At 39.7% G+C, this 17,655-nt stretch overlaps 2 protein-coding genes across 3 annotated transcripts in view; both read left to right on the top strand.

Moving 5' to 3' along the window:
• Window positions 1-5,412: 5,412 nt before the first annotated feature.
• On the top strand, window positions 5,413-9,810 carry batf (basic leucine zipper transcription factor, ATF-like). The gene is made up of 3 exons (XM_034142320.1): window positions 5,413-5,641; window positions 6,531-6,635; window positions 8,966-9,810. Exons 1-3 carry the CDS (start codon window positions 5,579-5,581, stop codon window positions 9,170-9,172), a joined length of 375 nt encoding a protein of 124 aa, XP_033998211.1. The 5' UTR covers window positions 5,413-5,578; the 3' UTR covers window positions 9,173-9,810.
• A 496-nt stretch (window positions 9,811-10,306) lies between these two features.
• flvcr2b (FLVCR heme transporter 2b) overlaps window positions 10,307-17,655 on the top strand; it is a 29,053-nt gene continuing 21,704 nt past the window's right edge. For both annotated transcript variants that reach the window (XR_004556962.1, XM_034143879.1), the window contains exon 1: window positions 10,307-11,345. Coding sequence is in view for 1 of the 2 variants with exons in the window: in XM_034143879.1 (XP_033999770.1) it covers window positions 10,767-11,345 (579 nt within the window). In the remaining variant the exon portion in view is untranslated. The remainder of the gene's footprint in view (window positions 11,346-17,655) is intronic.

Here is a 17,655-nt window from a genome sequence, read left to right on the forward strand (position 1 = left end):
AAAGCCCTATGAGCGAGACTATTTCTCGCCGGGTGCGGTGGCGCGCGCCTGTAATCCAAGTTACTGGGAGGCTGAGGCTGGCGAAGCGTTTGAGCTCAGGAGATCTGAGCTGCAGCGGACTATGCCGATCGGGTGTCCGCACTAAGTTCGGTATCGATATGGTGCTCCTGGGGGAGCTCGGGACCACCAGGTCGTCTAAGGAGGGGTGCACCGGCCAAGGCCGGAAACGGAGCAGGCCAAAGCCCCCGTGCCGCTCAGTAGTGGGATCGCGCCTGTGAATAGACGTTGCAGAGCAGCCTGTGTAATACAGCGGGACCCAGTCTTTTTAACTCAAAAATAAAATACTACAACAACTCAGACACTCAAACATTATATTTTTCCAACACACAGCAGCTTCATCACTGCCTTTTTATCTTCTTGTTCTCATGAAAAACACTCACGAAGCTGCTGATCTGCGTGTCCTACACTGCCTCCACCTGGAGGAAACCTGAAACTACATCAACAACACTGAATATAAACTAATAAGAGTCTCATAGTAAAACTGTAAATTCAAATATGCTGCAGCAGGACATACTTAAGACTTTATCATTGCTTACATATTGGTGGTTTATTATAGTGAAATGTGGCACTGTAACGACTATAGTCTGTGGTTTACATTTAAAAAGCACCATTAAAAAAATTAAACTTATGTCCAGGCTATGGGTACCAGCAGGGGGGACCGATTTAAAAAAAAAAACAATACAACAGCTTTTAATGAAGGAGAAATATATCGAAACATATTATCAGCCTTACTTATTTTAATTTAAAGTTTTTTTTTCTTGTTTTGGCATAAAGTAAACAGCCAGATAGTTCATATTGCCCAACCACCCCCTCTATTTACATGAAATGGTTCGGTCCTACCAAAAAAAACAGGTGCGAAAGGTATTTGGTAGCAGAGTGAGGAAACATGAGAGAAAATAAATGGCGATAAATGTCACCCAATTTTTCACATAGAAAGTTAGCTGTAGTTCCTGAGTGGTTCAAAGTACTACCTGTAAGCTCAGTCCTCAGTTACACAGGCAACGTGTGCTCGCCTAACATTAGCTAACTTATGTCTATATATATATATATATATATATATATGTATATCTATATGTTTCGGGTTCCTTCTTCCTTCTTTTCGCAATGTAAGCAATAGAAACACTTTTAGCCTGCTGGTCCTAGGATACTAAAATATTTCCCCTGCCTGTTACACATAAGTATTTTACTGATGCTCAGCAGTCCTGTCCCATACTACAAAAACCCCTACCAATGAATCAGGCCTCTTCCAAACTGAAGAAAAAGGTGAGCGGGCCGAGGCAGATAATTGGACTTGCTTTTTACAGTGCCACAGCTTCCACAGATGACATATTTGTATATATTTATTGTCAAAGCATTTAATTTATTCATTGCTATCGGGATGTTGAGAGCATTCCATGGAATATAACAAAAAGTGTTTCTGAAGTAAATTACCTACCCCACCTTTAAGGTGATGAAACCTGAATAGCCTCAATTTGAGCACTTCAAAGGTTTGTGTTGTTCTTTTGAGTTTTTTCTACTAGAACATGTTTTCATGCTTTAAAGGTCCCATGTTTTGGCCATTTCTACTGATCATAATTCCATTGTTGAGGTCTACTAGAATAGATTTACATTGTTCAATGTTCCAAAATCACATTGGTTTTCTCATACAGCATCTCTGTATAGTATGCGTATTCACTCTGTCCTACACGCCTTGTTGGAGCTCCCTATGAGCCCACTGTGCTCTGATTGGTCAGCTTGCCCACTCTGTTCTGATTAGTCAACTACCATTACAGCTGAACATCAGTGTTTATGTGTTACAATGGCGTTTGTTAGCAACCAGGAAATGACACCAGTAATGACAAACAAATGAGAATACTGCGTGGGGTCTGGGTGCCGTGTTGGCGGGACGTTGTGGGGCTCGCTGGACAGTGTGAGGTGGATTACTGGTCTCGTTTCCTGGTTGCTGCGTGGGGTCTGCGTGCGGTCTATATCCAGCATCCAGGGAAACACAGCGGGAAATCCACCTCACACAGTCCGCTCCGGGGGCCTCGCAGGGCGGACTCCTGAGCTCCGTAATGTCCCGCTAACATGGCACTTAGTCTATATCCAGCATCCAGGGAAACACAGCGGGAAATCCACCTCACACTGTCCGCTCCAGGAGCCTCGCTGGGTGGACTCCTGAGCTGCTCGGGAGTCCACCCTGGCAGAGGGTGTGCCTATTGTTCTATAGCTGTGTGCCAATTGGTCCAGACTTAGTGACGTCAATAGGCCCCGGAAGAAAAAAATGGAAAAAGATCTACAACGAGGCGTTCTGGGGCAGCATAGACACGTCTTTTCTGTGTTAAAGTTTTACTCGCTACAGGGTGTACTTTGAGGGTTTGTGACTTTGCAGACCATTTACATGCAGAAAAAGTTATATAACACACAAGGGGACGGGTAATAACCAGAAAAGCATATGATGGGACCTGAAAAAACACCCCTGAAAAAACTGTGAAGGTAGTTCAAGTGCCATTGATGTAGATATTCAGTTGGAGGTTGTTTATGTAAATAGGCCTGCATTTTTTATGATAAAGGTCAACCACAAAAAATTGCCCTTGCTTTCCACTTCATTTGTATTTGATCACTTATTCAAATGTTTAAACCTTAATACTGAAACAATGTTTTTTTACTCACTGCTGCATTGCTTGGAATATAAATATGATTATTCATAATCAGAATGAGTAAAATAATCTTGATTAATTACTTAAGGATGTGTATTGCCAAAGTGATTCAGAGTTGTAAAGCTATTAGAGATTATAAAATGTATCATGTGTGGACCAAAGATTCAGAGATGTTCTTAGTTGATGTGGTTGTGTTGCCTGAAACTGATTCAACATGCGAACAATACAACATTTGGGAATATCTTGAGTGGCTTAAAAGTCAGAAATGTTCCTTTCTTAACTATCTTTAAAGAAAAAACAACCTTGAGTGGATTTCTTGAGCTAAGTATTATGTAAGAGTGGAAATGTACCCCCAGGTTGTTTTCCACATTAACACAGGGCCATATTATTTTGGTAAATGTCAAACAGGAGACATTTGTGGTCAACCAAAACACTATAAAAAAAATTGTAATTATTTTAATATGAATAATTATATTATTTTAAAAACCTCATGATTATAGCTTGCAAATTCTGACTTAATCAAGAATGGGCATCAACAACAAAAAGAGTCTGCTTTTTACAGAATGGACTTCACACTTGCACTTGCACACTACAATGACTCATAAATGGCCTTTGTTTTCAAGTGAATACTGTGTTCGGTTATTAAACTCTCAACACGGTATCAGTGTTATTTTTACGGTCATCAGCGTCTACGCAATTCTTCACTTTCCCCTCAATTATTCGTTGCTTATTAGAAACCTCCCACAGACATTTCCTAGGAAGAGAGACCACAAATGAGGGTATCTCACTTTGTAATCTAAATAAAGTGCCCTTTAGGGGGTTTTCCAAGTGAGAGAGACCTGAAGAGAGAGACTAATGTTGACAGTAGTTGCAAATAATAATTTAAACTACTAACCAGCTGTAACTTGTACTAAACTTCACTCTTGAACTCTGTTTGATATGGTTTTTTTGTTGTTGTTAGGTCTTCCTGCTTCTAAGAGCTTGAATGAGCACAAGTTGTCTTTGTTTAAGTAATCTCCACATGGAAAAGCTTACAAATAGGTAACTGAATAAAGATTACAAAACAACATGTGTACACATTTTAAATTATGAACATTTCAAAGACTTTAAATTAGAAAATGCAGTTTCTGAGGAGCATCTGCGATAAAATCCCTTGCACCTTAAGGGCATTAAGGCTTAGAAATCAACTTCAGTCACACTAAGTTAAATCCGTAACTTGTTTTTGTATCTCTATTTATTTGGTTTGTGCCCTTGATAAAGCAGATTTTCACTAATCATCTCCCTCCTCTTCCTTTTCTTTTTAACAGTCTCAACTCTTGTGGACAGCGTTAAATGCCAAGTATTAGAAATGTCTGGCCTTGCCCAAGCTCTTCAAAATTCCTGTGATGGTGGAACATGTTTTTGTGTGGGAGGGCTGTTCTGCCAAGCAAAGCTGTTTTGGTCCTGATCGTTTTTTTTTTTATCACAAGAAAATCTTGTTCTTGTATCACCAAATGCTGCCTCGTGATGGGGGTAAACAAGAAAATAATACAATAATTATCATATGCGACTCCACAGTCCACTTTCAACCGCCAATTTTGTTAGGCGTTTAAAATGCTGTGTCATACCGCCATGCTTTGTACATTCTGTGAATATTTAACCCCCTGAAACTGTACATTTTCTGGAACACTCCCCACACTTTATGTTTTAGTCATTTAGAGTAAGAGACAATGAGGGAATTCGATGTGGGGTTTTGGGGACCCCCAAGCCCTGCACAAAGCCTCACCTCATTGCAGCTGACTATCAAAAAAGCGCGGTACACTTTTGGAAATTACCATAAAGCATGTGTACATAATTCACAACTCAGTCATCCATGTGGGGTTTTAGGATGTGCTGTCTCTGGAGGGTTTGGTCGAAACGTATTCTAAGCAGTTACTAAAAAATGAGGAAGAGGGAATGCCCAAGATGTCGGTCTAACACATTTGCAATTATACATACGCCCCTACACCCACCCACACACACACACACACGCCCTGGCGACCGGACATATTCTTCATAAAACTAATCATATGGCGTAATAATCGGGCAGTTCGATGTGTTTTACCATAAGAAAGTATCTCGTGCCAACGAGAAAGTATGTCGTGCGAACGAGAAAGTGTATCGTGCGCACAAATTAATAAAGCGTGGCCTCGTTTTATTTAAAGTGGACCTATCATGCTATATTTGAATAATATATTGTAGGGCTAAAGTTATTATCTTGTATTTTAAGAGATAATTTTTTTATTATGCTGCTAACAAACATACATTATTATTTTGTCCATGACATTTCTTTATACATGTAAACAGGTAGGTAGGTAGTCATTTTTTTAACATGTAGTCGGCTAACTCATTTTTCTTTCAGAAACTGGTAATATATCGACTCATATTTATTCAGTCTGTAGCTTAAAGCCCCCAATATGTTATTTTTCTGGACTGTACAACATTACCATGTGTGCTTTAACTTACCATCAGACATGTGATTTCCAGTCTAATGCAACTTACCCAGATTCTTACCAGAAGCCACATCAGATGCAGCTAATTAGGTAGACAGCTAACCTCTCGGTGTATAAGTGTGTCAGAGAGAGAGAGAGAGAGAGAGAAAGAGAGAAAGGGGGGGAGAGTGAGAGAGAGATAAAGGAAGATGGTGCTAGCGAGAGAGTGAAAGAGAAGGAGGAGTGACAGAAAGGGAAAGAAAAGAGGGAAGAAAAAGACTCATTAAACCAAGTTGTTCTCAGCACTCGTTCTGCAACACAGACTCTCTCTCTCTTTCTTTCTCTCTCTCACACACACCACACACACTCGCTGTTAAACATAAAGCAGAAGTGGACACGAAGACACGCTTTCAGGCGCCGCGGTTGGCTATGGCTCAGGGCTCTGACAGCAATGACACAAGTTACAAGTCCCCATCACCTGGAAGCAGGCCGGTAAGTGTGCTCTTTATACTTTCTAATACTTGTTTATATCAAATTAACACTTGAGATGTATAGATTTAAAACTAATCCTGTGAATTCAACACTATATTTCCCCCTAAATCTGTGAGTGGATGAATATTTAGTGAGCAGCAACACAGCCTATCAAGGAGATACTTGTTCTGTCTTTTAAGGCTCTTTTCACAGTTTCCCAGAAGTGTTTCACAGGCACACATGGGCTGCAGGCATGACTCGCTTCAAGTGTAGGCTTTTGTGAATCGCAAAATGTATCACTGGAACAAGTCGTGGGAATCCTTTGTTTTAGCAAGTCTCTCAAACTGTGAATGATGGGACAGCTCTCAGGAACAGACAGCGTGTTAAATACAGTGTGTGCTTCTCTGCACCTGACACTTGTTTCACATGGGCCAGTCTCTTTCACATTAATGTCTGTTTTCTTGCTCAAAAGCACTCTGGAAATAAATCATTCAAAGGCTGTTTTTATATAAACTGGGGCCCACTTTATGTTGATAAATCAAGCAGTTGTTGTGGGGTTTTAAGCATTTTGAGTAACTGACTTTCCAGTAGACGTTAAACAATGAAAGTTATCTCTTTGATGTGCAACTGACTCAGCGTTTTGAAATTGATTAGTTATTACGATACTAAGAAAATCGAGTGTTAGGGATACGAAACAGGGTGTGTGTTATACTCAACCGAAGACTCAGCCACTCCCCGACCCTGCCCTTCACTTTAGGTGTAAAGTCTAACCCATCTTCTGTCAAACTGTCATTTAAAACTGTCGACATTTCCTGCTTTAACCCACCAGCGAGAGTCCTGCACGTCTTCACTTTCTCAGGTTTATGCTGTTGCCCACACATTAACGCATTCACATTTTGTATTTGGTCAGAGTTCTTCAGATGATGTGAAGAAAGTGATGCGGAGAGAGAAGAACCGGATCGCTGCTCAGAAGAGCAGGATGAGGCAAACTCAGAAAGCTGACAACCTGCACTTGGTGAGGAGATGCTTTATACTCAACACTCTGAAACAACGCAATTTAGCACTGACTCCTACTTCTAAAGACATTTCTCAGAGACACAAAAAGAAACTGAGAAAACAGCACATGGTGTTACTGTCAATTGACTGAATCTTGATAAAGTTCTACACAGCAAAGATGGATACATAAGGTTACTTTATAGCCCAAAAGCCATCATATTGTAGTAGCTAGATTAATAGATTAAACACCCTGAACGATATTTAGCAGATACAGCTTCAGTTAGGGTATCCTTCAGGAATATTTTATGTTTGTGCAGCATGAGGGCTCTTCCAACAGCGCTTGTACTATATTTACGAATCGCTACCTGACCATGTGGCGATGTGTCATGGCTTCTGTTGGGCTGCACACTTGGACACTGTACTGTGTATTTGCAGAAGCTTAAGGAATAAATTAGCACGTGTGGGCAATCACTGACAGAATCAGGCAGCAGAGATCACATTACAGCGCTGAATAAGATGACAGAAGGGTGTGCTTTGTTTGTTGCCCCCATTATCCTTTGATGAAGCTCATTGTGTGTGGTTCTTGGTAGTTAGTGTCAGCTGTTAATGGCACGATTTCTGGCAGAATGTATGGGGTTTAGTGTTTTTTTCAACTAAAACGTCCAAAAGACTTATTTCTCATCTAGATTTCAATCTTCAGATACTTGTGTGACACATATTACTCCTCCACTAATGATGCAACTATCTCATGGATCTTTTACAACCTACGTGTTATGTTATCACATCTTACAACTGCACACATTTCACCATGCTTAACCCATATCCACTATCTGTGTGACTTCCTCGTTCAAGTCAAGGTCATTTGTGCTGTTCTGTGCTCGGTAACCATGATGTTTTAGAAGCAACTTTTTATGTGAACTTCATCAGAAAGCTTTTAACCTTCAGAAAACCCAAAACTGTAGGCAGTAGTAGATCCAGCGATTTAAATGTATGAGAAACCTTCCCCTGAAGTATATCATCAATCTCTTTAAAGTGTGTCACAGAGAGAACACAGGGGGACCACAGAGTATATTCTGTGGTTTCTCTCTCATCGTCTCACTGGTAAACAGGAAGACACATTTTCCTTCTCTATGACACCGTGGCTTATTTCCTGTTTCTTCAGTAGTATTTTTTTCTTCTGTGTAAATCGTGTGTCGTGGGCAGGAGGGGAGAAAAAGGCAGTCACTTCTTGTAAAGCGCTGACAGCAGTGGGCTGTATTTGGCTAAGTGACGAAAGAACAGGGGTTTGCCCAAAGGTGCTGTGACCGTAAGGACCCACAGCTCTGTATTATCATCTTTCGGCCATGGTGTGATGACCTTTTAATTTACCAAGTGGAAGATTTTCTCCCCTGCTATTCCCACGCACAAAATGTTTTTTTTTTTCAATTGCTCGCGTATAGTTTGTTCTACTTATTTGCTCTTTGAAGATGATGATCAGACAGAAAGCTTGTTTTGGTAATACACATTTCAGACTGAGATAAGATGGTGGTGCTTAGTGAGCGGCAGACAGTTAACAAAGTGTTTAAATGAATAGGTATTCATACGTTTTTGAAGGTCAATCCACTTTTACAACTTTCTTTTAATACTTTATGGTAAAGAAGCTAAGGCCTGCATTATTGAAATGGTTTTCATTCATTGAAGTATAGAAAAAAAACAGGTTAAACAGGATAACATTTAGTTTTTCTCCCACTATGAAAATACTTGTATTACTTTAAAGTACAATATGTAATGTATGCCATTGTTTGGGCATGTCTCAGACAATTTAAAATGACATTTTAGCCTATACTGCTAACTTTACCTTTAGAGTTACACATTTTTTTAATACATTTTCCCTACAATAACTTTTCTTCACTAGGACAAACAATAAAATATTCTTTCACTTGAAAAAAAACAGTACACATAATGTCTAGGTTTACAGTTTTCTACGAGTTATACTGCAATAACAAGGGAATCGCAACCACAGGCATGCTAGCCGCTCTGTGAGGCCGCCATTTGGTTAAGGCCAAAAGCCAGCCTGCTTACATGCTAATACAAGCTAATACAAGTATTAGCATCTTGGCTAGTATGCTAAGATGCTAATACTTACCTGGCATTGTGTTTATTAGGTTCAAACTTGCTTATCTAGGTAAAATATACTTTAATGTGTGGTTAAAGCCAAAACAGACAGAAATAATTGTGTTGAAACAGGAAGTAATGCAGCAGATGATGCTTTTAGGTCATCCTATCTGACTTGTTCAAACCACTTATTAAAACCACATATATCTGTTATAATTGTTTCTCCTCAAACATACTGTACCTGTGTGTTTACAGGAGAGTGAGAACCTGCAGAAGGAGAACGCCGCCCTGAAGAAGGAGGTGAAGCAGCTGACGGAGGAGGCCAAGTATCTGTCCTCAGTGCTGAGCAGCCATGAGCCCCTGTGCACCGGCCTGGCCCCTCAGACCCCCGAGCTCCTCTACCCTCCTCACCACAGCAGCTACCACCACCAGCACATCACTGTACCACACTACCAGCACTGACCTGACGGAGGACGTGCTGCCAACAGAAGACTGACCTCAATGGAGAGAGAGACTGACTGGAGAAGTGTCTTTAAGTGTTATTCATTGTTCAAAACATGAACATTAACATGGCAGGCCATATTTATGTCGGACAAACAATGACAGTGCGGATCCCAAACTGTGACAAGCCGTGTTCAAAAATATTTATTTTGCTTGTGCTCATCTCTTTGCTTAAACCTGATAAATATCAGTGATCTGTGTGTTAACTGAAACGGCTCGATGTGTAGAATTATCAACCAGTATATGTTTACATTGGGAGTTCCTACTGTATGCTCAGGTGACTCAGAAGACACAGTATTTTTGTAAATGTTTTGTGTCATCCTGTCATGTTTTGAGTTTCTCGTGTTTTTATAATGTGTGTAAATGTAGATTGTTAATGCTCAGGAGATTTTGACAGATTTGATTGTGGACAAAGAGAATGTAAAGTCGAGATCCTAAAAAAAAGGCTCTGATGTACCAAAAGAAATTGTCTGGTAGTGAAGAATGGGCATTCTAAGGGTCTCGACATGTGTATTGCTGATAATGCTGATGTGGGAGAAGACCCAGCAAAATATATTTATTAAATGTGATACCTTTTAGGTGAACAATTCTGACCTCTACAGGGTTGTTTTTATTGACTTCATGTAGTGTTTTTCTTATTTGAAACAGCAGGGTGTGTGAAGTCTGCACTGGTGCTGATAATAATACAACTCGTGACCAAACCAAAATGTGTTGTTTCTCTAGGTGGCAGTGTTCACCAGTAGATAACTCATGATATACAGCACAAAAGTACCTTTTATAACCTGCCCTGTGTGGGTATGAATTAAGTTTTGTCCTTGAACACAACTAAGAGTTTCAAACTATTCCCCCTTTTATGAGTATTGTTACAAGGAAAGTGGACTACATTAAAACCTGATAGCTATAGTGTTTTTAAACTTAAAAGCCCTTTAAAAAGTGTCATAATGGGCATGTTTTACAAACTCCCAGACAGGCATGATTTTACAGACTAAGCAGCTGACATGACCGTTGCAAACTGTATGTGAGATTTCAGTGTAAAAGGCTGCACCACTACGAGTCGTTTTTAAACTCCGCCCTTGTGTCTGTGTTGACCGAGTGGTTACAAGATCGCGAGGGGGTTTAAGTCCGGGTAGAGGGTCACAGCAAGCGCTTCTACACGTGTGACACCACGGTAAACCTCTTACTGAAAGAACAATATTCATTCATTGAAAGTATCTGTAACTCTAATGTATTGAACGCGTGCAGGGAATTAAGCGTAAACTCGACTACTGAACTAACTTCAATCCCGGGGGAGGAAATGCCGCTCAAACTCGAGTTCTAGAGCCTACACCATCCGATTATTGACCAGTTTGGAGATTTTAAACCTATGACTAAGACTTTTTTAAGTGAAAATATAAAGTGATATACCTATCTGTCGTTCACAGAGCGACAAGTGCTTGGTGTTTGCCCATGAAACAGGGCGAAATCAGCCACTTTCAGCTTAGTTTACAGTGATTGAAACCACAGTGTTGACTGCCAACGTTATACTCCATGAGTATATTTAGCAGACTAGTTTAATATGATTGAGAAACAAGCGATAGGAGACACCGAACAAAACGAGGATGAGACCAAGGCAGACCTTGTCAAACTGGAGGGGGGTGACGCGGTGCTGAACGCCGAAGACCCGGGTCAGCTGGACGGACATGGAGCCGTGCAGCCCACCCGGCTGTACAAACGACGCTGGATGATCGTTCTCCTGTTCAGCTCATATTCACTATGCAACTCTTTCCAATGGATACAGTACGGCATCATCAACAACATATTTATGAAGTTCTACAGCGTGGAAGCCTTTACCATAGACTGGATGTCCATGATCTACATGCTGACATACATTCCCTTCATCTTCCCGGTTACCTGGCTGCTGGACAAAAAGGGGCTCCGGGTCATCGCGCTGGTGGCCACCGCGCTTAACTGTGCAGGCACATGGATCAAAGTGGCCAGCGTCAAACCCAACCTGTTCGCCGTCACCTTTCTGGGACAGTTCTGCTGCTCGTTTGCGCAGGTGTTCATCCTCGGTATGCCGTCCAGGATCGCCTCAGTGTGGTTCGGCTCAGAGGAAGTGTCCACCGCCTGCTCCATCGGAGTCTTCGGGAGTCAGGTAGGCTGTGACGACACAGGCTGGGCCCCTGGTCAGTTAGCATATCAAGTTAGCTCTTCACCTACTTAATCACTGATTTAAATAATGTGTTATTGTTCCACTAACTACCGATCATGCGGACACATTCCCAACATCTGTTTGGGCACGTTTGCGTAATTACGCACTCAGGTGACCACAGTGCAACCACTGTATGTTCAAGCCACAACATCTCTTGCTGAGAGTAAATTACAATAATAGTGGGAACCAGCATGCAAGAAAATACATATTAAACAACCACTATGTACCTTTTACATTTACAGTTTTAAGATAATACTCCGAGCATTTCCCTTCTTCTACTCCACTACATTTTAGAGGTTATTATTTGACGTTTTACTTTTTTTAATTTTTATTAAAATTAGATCTCCCTTTTCCAACTGCAACATTAATGCAATACAAATGATAATCCAGGAGTGTATATAAAATTAAAATAAAAAGGTTCCACTTTTGTCTAAATCTGTTTTATCAAAGTGATAGTTTACATTTAGGAAAGGAACCGTTTATAGTTAAACTACCCTGAAAAAAGTATGTTTTGAAGCTACAAGCAGATGCAGATGCTTCCTAGTTGTCTGGCAAAGTTGTTCCTCAAATGTTGGTCTTGGATAAAGGAATAACAAGAGACTTGGAAAACGCCAGGACCTAAAAGGGACATAAAATACCAGCATGTGTAGTATGTCTTCAAATAAGACTGTTAAACAACTGAACTGCTAAAACAATTTCATAACATTCATCTGCTACTTAGTAATTATCTATCTATTATCTAATATATCATTCCAATAACTTGTAGACTCATATTGCACTATTCCACTTTCTCACTTTTTTTAGAACTATTTTTCTTTTTGTATTACTTTGAATATAATATACTTTAATATTGCTTTAATATTGTCTGCTTATCTGTATTATTGTGTTGCATTGTTGGAGAAGCCTGTGAATAAGATTTTCAACGACATAATTACTCAGTAGCTATATTAGTTTGACAATAAAGAACCTTGAACCTTGAATATTGTGTGAGGAAACAATGGCAGAAACTTAAAGTCTCTCTATAGATTTACCAATAGCCAATGCCTGGACTTTGTGCAGGACAGTCTGCAGATTATTCACGTAAATTGAGGGAAAATGGCATTACAGCAGTTATTTTAAATACATACGGAAAGACATTGTTTTAAAAATGAAAAACACTTTATTACCTTTTGAAACTGCGGTACAGTATGACAATATCCATGGAAATTGTTTTCTTAATCTTTTTACTGAGTTGTAACTCACATAAACAAAACCCACTCGTGATGCTCATTTGACTTAATATGCTACTATTGTATTTTGTTTGTCGAAATTGGTGGCAGCAGGAACATTTTAAAATCAACAGCAGCAGCCAAATAACCAAAGAGAAGTGAAAAGATCAGCATCGTGCCCCATTGTAAGCTCTTAGCATTAGATTTAACACTTTGCAATGCTGAACAAACAACACTTGAGTCAACAAAACATCAACTTCAAGTAAAATGTCACTGAAAAGTCATCGCTTAGTGCTGGAAAACTAGCTGTGTGTAACCCAGAGCACAAACTGGCTTTTTTGGATGCTGTAATAAAAAACATTTGCTGGCCTTTTGATAGTCTTCTCATGAGCTTCTTATGTTTTATTAAATCTTGTATTTTAAACTTTCAAGCTTTGAGGCATTTGAGGCTTTGGTCGTCAGACAAGTTCCTACCCTATTCCTTGACAAACCTTCCTTCACGTCTTTTTCTGTTCACAGCCTTGACCCAAGATATCCTCCATGAAAATAAGCCTCAATTAATTTGCTTAGTTGGTTATTTTGTTGTAACCAATCTGCGTTTATATCAGCACATTACATGACATTGCACCAAAGTATGTCATCAAAGAAATAGCACTAGCCCTAAAAAGTTATACATCTATAAACAACATATAAGTGGTAAAATCTAAATGTATTATAACAAACCTGTATAACAAAATGATTGGAGGAAAATAGTTTTCTTGGCCTTATGCTTAATAGTACAGGGATCCATAGGTAATCAATAACAACGACTACAAACTAAAATATATAAATCTTCTGAATTCTTCATCTGAGTAAAATAAAGGATAGTAAAACCTGTACTCCTCCTTACAGAATACAGGTTCTGCAGGAGGAGTGGTTTAAGAAGATTTGGGAGATTTCCTATAGGGGTCACCAACCTTTTTTAGGATGAGAGCTACTTTCAAAAAATAAAACAAGTCGGGGGCTACTTTTACTCCTCTTTTTTTGTTTTTTGCAGTTTATATATTTAGCACATTTTAACATTATTCTATGCTGACCTTTAACCTTTGTGTGCTGTTTGGGTCTGTGGGACCCGTTTTCAGTGTTTACTAAAAGAAAATGTATGCAATTTAATTATTTTAACCTGCTTTATTTGGGGGTGGACCTCACATCCTCTCGGGGGGTCCGGGGGCATGCACCCCGGGAAGATGTTTTTTAAAATGTTGAAGTGAAATGCATCAATCTGCTGCACTTTGAGCACAAACTGAATTTATGGATACAGCTCTCAACACTCATATGAAAGAGAGCTGTATGCTTTTCAATGATCCAAACATCTTTAGAATATGATCACAAACGATAACAAATAATTTAAACTTGTTTATTCTTATCTTACCTAGTTAGCATTCTTTCTTTTTATTTATGCATATTTTACTAATCACTCCCCTTTTAAACTGTTTTTTGTTTTGTTTTACTGTCCTATAGTACACATTGGAATGATTTCTTACTTTATCTATATTAAATAGATAAAGGTGTGCTCTCTCTCTCTCTCTCTCCACTCTCCACTCTCCACTCTCCACTCTCCTCTCTCCACTCTCCACTCCACTCCTTATGAAGTGGTGAGCTGCCACATTGCTTTTCTTCCCGACTGCAACGCTGGTCCCGCAAATCAAGCAAGAACGTGATTGGTCGATATTCATTGTGGGTTAGGGTTAGAGGGGTGTTAGATAGATATAGAGTTGTAGTAAGTAGATTTTGCTATGATTTAGGTTTCGTTTATGCATAGAGTAGATTCTTTTAATTACATTTCCTTTTTTGTTTTGTGTATTTTATACATTTTGGATTCGCTTGGCGAGCTATTTTTAGAATATGCCCGGCGGGCGACTCACGTTGCCCCTGCGGGCGACTAAGCGCCCGCGGGCACCGTGTTGGCTACCCCTGTTCTATACTAACATCACATGCAGGGTTCGAGTTATGTGGGAGCCAATGGGAGCTGAGCTCCCACAAGGAGGGTCTGAGCTCCCACGGACGCAGTGAAATCATACATCTGTGGGGGTCGCTAATACATTACCAACAACCATTATTTTAATCACAAATAATTCATGTGTCCATCTAACGAGTATTATTTACGTTAATGAGGTAAATAGGCTAAAAGAAAAACATGTTTTCCAAAAGAACTACGCATCTCTTGAATGACAATATGCCTGCACTGCACCTCCAAGGTGCGCAATACATTATTGCGCAATCTATGCCTGTGAGCGTGCTGCGCGAGCCGAGATGATGTGTGTGTGTGCATAGTTGAACCAAGTTCATATTTAAGTTTGTAGCAAGTAGAGGGCTGCTGCTGAGTGTGTTTGTTTGTTTGTTTGTTTGTTTGTTTGTTTGTTTGTTTGTTTGTTTGTTTGTTTGTTTGTTTGTTTGTTTGTTTGTTTGTTTGTTTGTTTGTTTGTTTGTTTGTTTGTTTGTTTGTTTGTTTGTTTGTTTGTGTGTGTGTGTGTGTGTGTGTGTGTGTGTGTGTGTGTGTGTGTGTGTGTGTGTGTGTGTGTGTGTGTGTGTGTGTGTGTGTGTGTGTGTGTGTGTGTGTGTGTGTGTGTGTGTGTGTGTGTGTGTGTGTGTGTGTGTGCAGGCCCGGACTGGCCATCGGGAGGACCGGGAGGTTTCCCGTGGCGCGAGAGCGCGCGCGCACCGGTTACTTTTATTGTTGTTGTTAGCATCTGGTGCTAGTTAGCTACGCTAATGGATTTAGGGATATGTTTCAACAACAAGGTGGAGGGAGAGCTCTCTACTGTCAGACTGTGAGCCTCTGATAACTACAGCTCAGGTGAGGTTAAGGCAGGATTCTTACGGTCATTAAAAATCTGGAAAAGTCATGGAAATTCAAAATGCTAATTCTAGGCCCTGGAAAAGTTATGGAAAACAATATTTTTCACAAAGTTTTGGAAAGGTCATGGAAATGTAACTAAAGTTGCATCAAATATAATTTATATTTTATCAAATCGCCGAAATAGTAATACTATAATGAGAATAAATACTGTATCGTATAGTAATGAAACGTAAAATGGCATTTAACTGACGAGGTATTTTGCTGGTGAGAGATTTGAGTTGCTTTAGCGTGTAGAAGCTAGTAAGCCTATTTGATTTGGTTTAGATAGGCACAACATGTTTCATATGCAGACCTTATTTTCCTGTTCCATGTTAAAATAAACAATTTTCAGTGGTACCGCTGAGAGAGTAATTTTTTTGGTCATGGAAAATTAGGTAAAGGTCATGAAAATCATTGGTGAAAAAGTGTATGAACCCTGTTAAGGACTCTCTGAGTGTTTAGATAGTTAACTTAGTCAGTTATCTCAGTGGGTCTCTAACGGTTTGGTCACCATTTATGTAAACACATATTTCCATTTGAGGGGGGAGTGATTAGTAAAATATGCATGAATAAAAATAAAGAAAATGTTAACCTGTTAAGCCCTGAGCCTGTTTTTCAGGTCTCAGGCTCGAAAATGACATTCCCAGAACAAATGACCATATCTTCCCTTCTAAAAGGGTTACATTAATAATCTTTTTTCTCAAAGTAATGATAAACCTGTGAGTTGGATGTAGAAAAGTCAGAATCAATATAGATGTTTTTTATTTTAAAGAAAACTCAGATTTTACATAGTAAAAAACTGTAAATTATAGTGTCCGTCCAAAAATTCTTTTTCACTTATAGTGAAAACTACCCTTGGATGATGGTAAGGTAGACTAAAAGCTTTAATCCAAAGTACAACATATAATAAGTACCCTGTATCAAGATTGATGCAAAACAAGTGACATTTGACCTTTTTAGAGAGATTTAGCAAAAAGAAACCACTTCTGGGGTCATTTGGGTGGATTTTCCATATCTCTGGCCCCCCTTGCTCGATTTTGATGGTTGACACCTCTTTCTGACCGTCAGAGCCAATAGAATCGAAGGGGGAGTCCCCCACACACACTCATTGTGAAAAGAAAAGGTGGGGGCTTCGCGCATGCAGTTTTGCATTAGAGTGAAGCTACAGTCTAGCTGTGACATCTAGAAACGTAAAAGCATGGATTATCCGTCTGTTTGCTCATGGATTATCAGAAATCATTTCAAAGGGACACAGACACATTGGATTAACCTATGGATTAACTTCAGCAGCGTTTTTATCGTTTTAATGCCATTGAAGACCACTTTGGAGAGACTACAGAGCCAAGGTAAAAATGTTAGCATTTTTAGCTACCTAGCGTCACCTGTTTTGATGTCCGTTTTTGTTTATAACGTCGCAAATTCGTATAATTCAGTGATAGTGAGGGTACCCATAGATTCTGTGTCACCTCACAATGTGAATTGATGTCATGGATGTGGAGAAGAGATAAATAATAAGGTTTTGTGAGTGATTTTCGGTGCAGTCATCTGTTAGCATAGCTCGTTGCTAATTCAGAGGCTCAGTGTTAGCATTGTGGGTTTTCTTTTAAAAAAAAAAAAAAATGATCAGTTAGATGAGTTTCTTCCCGTTACATGGATATAAAACATTCATAGTTTATTAAATGAACATGCCCTCAGACACTGTTTCCTGCAAGATGTTGCGGCAGTGCCCCGGTACCGGGGTCTCTCGGGCTTAACAGGTTAACTAGGTGAAAAAAGGTAAGATACACTTTTAAAGTCTTTGCTGGTGCCTCGAAGAGGAGCAGGGGGAGAGGAGGGAGACAGGTGAGGCTGATTTAGGAGCCCAGACACACTCGCAACTTTAAATTAACCGAAAATAAATAAATAAACAAGTTTCAATGTTTTTAATATTGGATATGTTATGTTATTGGTTATGGCCATGTTCTTATGATTTTATGATTATTGAAATGTATACAGTTATGTTTCATATGGGTGTTTCCATAGATCTATCTCTTTATTTTCCCCTCAAAATGCACCAGATTGATGCATTTAACTCCAAAATTAAAAATAAATCTTACCGGGGGAGCATGCCCCCGGACCCCCCTAGAGGATTTGAGGCCCACCCCCACTTAAAATATGTCCACATGGA

The sequence above is a fragment of the Trematomus bernacchii genome, unplaced genomic scaffold, assembly GCF_902827165.1.
Source record: "Trematomus bernacchii unplaced genomic scaffold, fTreBer1.1, whole genome shotgun sequence".
NCBI lineage: Eukaryota > Metazoa > Chordata > Actinopteri > Perciformes > Nototheniidae > Trematomus > Trematomus bernacchii.

Excerpts from the sequence above, each read along its gene's own strand:
- batf (XM_034142320.1), top strand. The coding sequence starts at position 5,579 with ATGGCTCAGGGCTCTGACAGCAATGACACAAGTTACAAGTCCCCATCA. Across the intron at positions 5,642-6,530 it reads CATCACCTGGAAGCAGGCCG|AGTTCTTCAGATGATGTGAA; the intron begins GTAAGTGTGCTC and ends GTATTTGGTCAG. Across the intron at positions 6,636-8,965 it reads AAGCTGACAACCTGCACTTG|GAGAGTGAGAACCTGCAGAA; the intron begins GTGAGGAGATGC and ends GTGTGTTTACAG.